Here is a 5468-nt window from a genome sequence, read left to right on the forward strand (position 1 = left end):
ATGAATCCAAATCCACCTTTCAGTCCCATAAACCAGACCATGATAGAAGGCTTCAGACTTAAAGGTATCTCTGATGCTCCTGAACTGCAAGTTCTCATTTTTCTCCTGGTTCTTCTCATTTACCTCCTCGATGTTGGTGTAAATCTGACCATGCTACTCCTGGTCTGCCTTGATGTCCACCTGCACACTCCCATGTACTTCTTCCTGTCCAACTTGGCCATCATAGACATCTCCAGCTCCACTACGGCATTACACAGGATCTTCATCATGATTGCGACACAAAACCACACAGTTTCCAAGTTGGCCTGTATGACTCAGTTATGTTTTTTCTGTATGTTGACCAGTTGTGAGTTTTCCATTTTGGCCGCCATGAGTTATGATCGCTATGTGGCCATCTGTAGGCCTCTACATTATCACACTATCATGAGTCGGAGACTCTGTGGCCTGCTGGCCTCGGTCACCTGGATTTTTGGGTGCCTTGAGCTTTTTCCTACAGCTTTGTTCACTTCAAGGTTCACTTGTTACATTTCCAATGAAATTGATCATTATTTTTGTGATGTGTTGCCCATCCGGGACATTACCTGCAGTGACACTTCAAATTTGGACTTTTACATTCTTATTGTTGCTAACTTGAATATGACGATATCTCTTTTCTTGACTGTAACTCCTTATGTTTTCATTATTGCATCAATTTTAAGAATAAGCTCCAGTGCCGGCAGAAGTAAAGCCTTCTACACGTGTTCCTCACACATTGCGGTGGTTGTGATGTTCTATTTTTCTATCGTTTTCCAATACATACTTACAGTTTCTGGGATCAACATGGGATCCAACAAAATGTCCTCTTTACTAAACACAGCTGTAATCCCCATGCTGAACCCAATAATCTACAGCTTGAAAAATAAGGATGTAAAATCTGCTCTAAGGCGAAAACAAATGAAATTAAATTCATTGATAAAATTTATATTATTGGGGAACAAACTATTACAGTTTTAAAGAATTATGTAAAAATATGAGGATGGACTAACCCAAACATCCTCAAAATGTTTTGTTTTATTATTTTATCTTTATAAACTTGTTTCCAAACAACAAGTTATACCGGTGAAACACCGACTTTAGGTTAATGTGTTACAAATACCACCATATATCATATATTCATCCCACCGGATAATTCATCCTAGTGAATTTCTTTGCTTACATAATACACTGCAAGACTATGTATAAGATCGGTTCTGTAGGTTTGTTCTTAAGTTGAATTTGTATGTAAGTTGGAACTGTATATTTAATAATTGTAACTCCAGCCAAATCTTTTTTTGGTCTCTGTGACAATTGGATTTTAAAAATGTTGGTTTGTCATAAGAACCAGGAGTAACATTAAAGCTTCATTACAGACACCTGTGATAAGTGTTATAGATGTTTATTGTAGCCTAAGGCTAAAGTACAGTAAATTACCAACATCCAGAGGTCCGTTTGTAACTAGGGGTCGTATGTAAGTCAGGTGTTCTTAAGTAGGGGACCGCCTGTAATTCTGTACAGGACCTAGTATCTGTTTAAAAAATTTTAGCCAGCACAAAATTTTCACTGAATGGTCCGAATTATATTTTGCCTTAATTCTTTGGGTGAGTTTGATCATGGAGACACCACATTTAAATATTTTAGTTATGTAAATACTTCGAAAGGATTTAAAACCTTTTGAAAAAAAGAAGCATTTTGACATTCTAGCACTTTTAACTTTTTATACTCGGGTATATATATACAGTATATTTTGTGTAAAGTTGCATTTTTTTTACGAGACGACCCGTCGTTTTAATTTTTATTCTTTTGGTAAATACATGACTTTTTGATCACTTTTTATTTAATTTGTTATGGCTGGGTTTGGACATTTGGGTATTTTTTTCTGTTATGGTGTTCACCCCAAGGGATCATTATTTTTAGAAAGATTATTTTAAAAGATTGGGCAACTACTAATGTAGATGTGGATGTCTTATGATTTTGTTTATTCAATTCTAGGGATATTTTTTCTTGTTTTATATATTTTTTTTACTTCCCATGGGTTTTAAGTGAGACTCTTCCCCCTAGTTCATGTCATGAAATGAACAACATCAGTTTAAATATGGAGAAGCAATGACTATCTGCCCCGGTGTAAACTTTGGATTGAGCCGCCCTATGCCTAAACCTTTACTGCAATCCCCAATTAAGACTGTGTCACAATAAATAAAATAAAACAAAAACATACCAGCAGTAAATTTACGACACACAAAAATATGTACCTGCAATGAATATAACAGAAATAAACCTGTAAAGAATATACTATATACCAGTGTTGATGAACCTATAACACAGGGTTCAGAGGTGCCACTCAGAGCCCGTCCTGTGGATACCCAGTCCATCACCCCGGCACAGAGTTCACCAGACACGACTCAAGGCCTCCTCCTGTAATCCAGTAGCAAAATTACAGTTATGAAGTAGCAACAGAAGTAATTTTATGGTTTGGGGTCACACAATTGTATAAAAGGGCTCCAGTATTAGGAAGGTTGAGAACCACTGCTATAGACTTTGACCTTCCTTGGGCCCCATTCCAATAATACTACAAACCCTGATGCACCAACTTCTATAGACTATTTAAACTTGCCCTCACTTTCTGGATCACTCCAGGGCCTCGGCTCCCATTTCGCTCAAGTGCCCACCGGTCAATCCATCTGTTCACCTGTGGACCATCCAAGTCCACGGAATAACTTTATCCAATTTCAGAATCCAAAACTTATACCTTTTATATGATGTATTGGAGGTTTTTTTGTACAGAATAGATAAACTTCAAAATCCAGTGAAGGATGTAAATGATCACATTTACATCATTTCACTGAAAAAGCCCATTCTTACTGATATAATGATATACAACATCCAGGCAATGTGTCATCCGGGTGGGAATAACTCTAACAATGGTTTACGAGTGGTCTCCTCTGAGCCGATATCACACACCCGAGAGGATAGATCTCTGCATGTTCACTGCAAAATGTATCCAAATACATCTGTAACTGTTCCCTCATTGCCAATTAAGTAAATTCATTCAGAAACAAACAAATTGCAGATCAGGAAACAAGAAATTTCGGCTCTCTCATAGACTTTCCAGTAAAAAATCACTTTCTTTTATTAGGACACCATCAGTCAGATCAACTTACACTTTTTCGGGCATATAAAACAGTTAAAGCCCCCCCTGGACATCCCCTATTCTGAAGATAGAGATTAAATAATATAATACATTCATCATGATTGCATCTGTGTTTTACTCTGTTCCAAACATATTGGGGCACATTTACTTACCCGGTCCTGTTGCGAACCCCGATCCGGACTGTCTGACAACGATGAACTCTCGCGCTATTCACCAAGATCGTGCGCCCGATATCCTGCGTGTGTCGCTTCCCCGCTCAGATCAGCTGGAGTTCACCTTCTTCTTCCCGGTGCATGTGAGTGCTTGGGCTTGTGACGCAATCTGAATGTTAAATCCTGCGCTCAGTCCGAATCAGTCGGGTTGTCCAAAGGCCATGCCCCCCGATTTGTGTCGCATGAAATTCGGCACTTTCATCTGATTGTGTGCTCCAAAAACCCCTGTCAAATGCGGCGCAAATCGTAAATAGTCGGGGAACCCGACATAAATGCAGTCTATGGACCCTTAGTAAATGTGCCCCATAGTCTTTCTATTCTATTGATGATGACCATTCATGGTATGAAAGAAGTTTGTGAGATGAGAATAGCCCATACCCTCACTGTAGCGCATTCAGCTATGATATTTTCATTACTCATTGGAAGTTATGGAAACAGCCTGGAAAAGCCACATCCAGCAGTTTCCATAACTCCAACCACCAAAGCTCGGCGACATATGACTAAGATTAGAATATCCCTTTTAGTCCTTTATCCCTTTAAGGTGTGGCTTAATATCTTTTCCAAAACTTTCCACAGATGCATAAAGGGCTTTTCCAACAAAGACATGGGATAGGGCCACGGGATAGGGCCTAACTTGCTGATCAGTGGGGGTCTCAGTACTGACCGACCCCTCGCCGCTCCTCAGACTAATGGATGAGGAGTGATGGAGACCAAGACGACCATGTAAACTTTTTGTCATTTTACTTACTAACCAATGTTAACCAATCAGATATTCTGTATCATTGTAATGCAAACGCAAGTTGGTTGGATAAGGAAGCTTCCACCTCACAAGCAAAGGTGATAAAACCCCTTGTGGCTGGGAAGTTCCAGGTCTTTTTCGCAGAGATCTTCTAGAGAGGGATCTTCTACAGAGATCCCAGGAAGCAGAGGTCCACCATCAGGACTGTGCTCCAAATCTGCTGCTGAAGCAGCCAACTCTCCTACCCCAGGCTGTGGACAGGCCTCCCCCTGATACCAAGCACTGTGACCATCGCCGTGACCATCGCCATTCAGGCTCCTGGATTGCTCCAGCCACCTAAAAGATCTTGCAACCACCATATCTCAAAAAGAATGGAAAGCCTCATTCTTATACATCAAAAGACATTCCCACCGGGAAGCAATCCCTAAAATACACCTACACTGGTATTACACACCCTCATTATTACACAAGATCTACCCCATTGTCCCTTCAACGTGTTGGCGCAACGGCAGCAATGTGGGGGACCTACTTCATATGCTATGGAGCTCTGACCACATGCAACCGCTATGGACAGCTACATACAATATCATTGACAGACTAACAAAAAAAGAGGTAGCTAGATCTCCGGCCCGAGCTCTCCTCATCATCAACATGGACTCTTTTCCAATAAAGTACGGAATTGTGACCGGACACATCTTCATGGCAACAAAACTCGTTATCATGAGACACTGGAAATCAGTAGAAACTCCCCCCCCCCCCCCATATCAATGAGGTTATAGCACAGGTAAATATGACCTGCACATACGAAAAATCCTGGCCTACCAGCTCTCATCTGTATATAGATTCACCAAAATATGGGACAACTGGATGACCAGTACCACCTATAGCTTCCAAACTTATTATCAATGATGACTCCCAAATGTTGTTGGGCTGCAGAACAAGCGCAATGCTCTATTACTACTGAACTGTTTTAAAATAATAAAAACATTTAAAAAAAATAAATAATAATTTAAGGACTGGAGATGGAGTACAACTTTGGCCTGCTACTACTTTTCAGCAGAAATTATGCTAAACTCTGACATCTTCAGGGAATACATTTCCCAGCACTGGATTGCTGCTACTTTGCTGCAGAAAATACCCTAAAATATGTTATTGTTGCCAGCAAACATGTTGTTGGAGCAGCACATACAGTAAAGTGCTGGCGAATGGTCCCAGCCTAACATAGTTAATTGACCTGAAACACTACTGACCTTTCTCCTTTCTTTCCCTTTAATATTTCTCTGCAGCCTCCCCCATCAAAAAATGTTGAAGACCTTCAGTGAGGAATCACCAGTAAGGGGTCCCCCTTGAA

General features: G+C 40.3%; 1 protein-coding gene across 1 annotated transcript; it reads left to right on the forward strand.

The window, feature by feature from the left end:
* On the forward strand, positions 1–993 carry LOC140076420 (olfactory receptor 6C74-like). Its single transcript, XM_072122950.1, has one exon. It carries the CDS (start codon positions 1–3, stop codon positions 991–993), a length of 993 nt encoding a protein of 330 aa, XP_071979051.1.
* The last annotated feature ends 4475 nt before the right edge of the window (positions 994–5468 follow it).

The sequence above is a fragment of the Engystomops pustulosus genome, chromosome 9 (genome assembly GCF_040894005.1).
Source record: "Engystomops pustulosus chromosome 9, aEngPut4.maternal, whole genome shotgun sequence".
In the NCBI taxonomy this organism is placed as follows: domain Eukaryota; kingdom Metazoa; phylum Chordata; class Amphibia; order Anura; family Leptodactylidae; genus Engystomops; species Engystomops pustulosus.

What these genes read in the sequence shown, in the direction of transcription:
- LOC140076420 (XM_072122950.1), top strand. Translation starts at nt 1, where the DNA reads ATGAATCCAAATCCACCTTTCAGTCCCATAAACCAGACCATGATAGAA.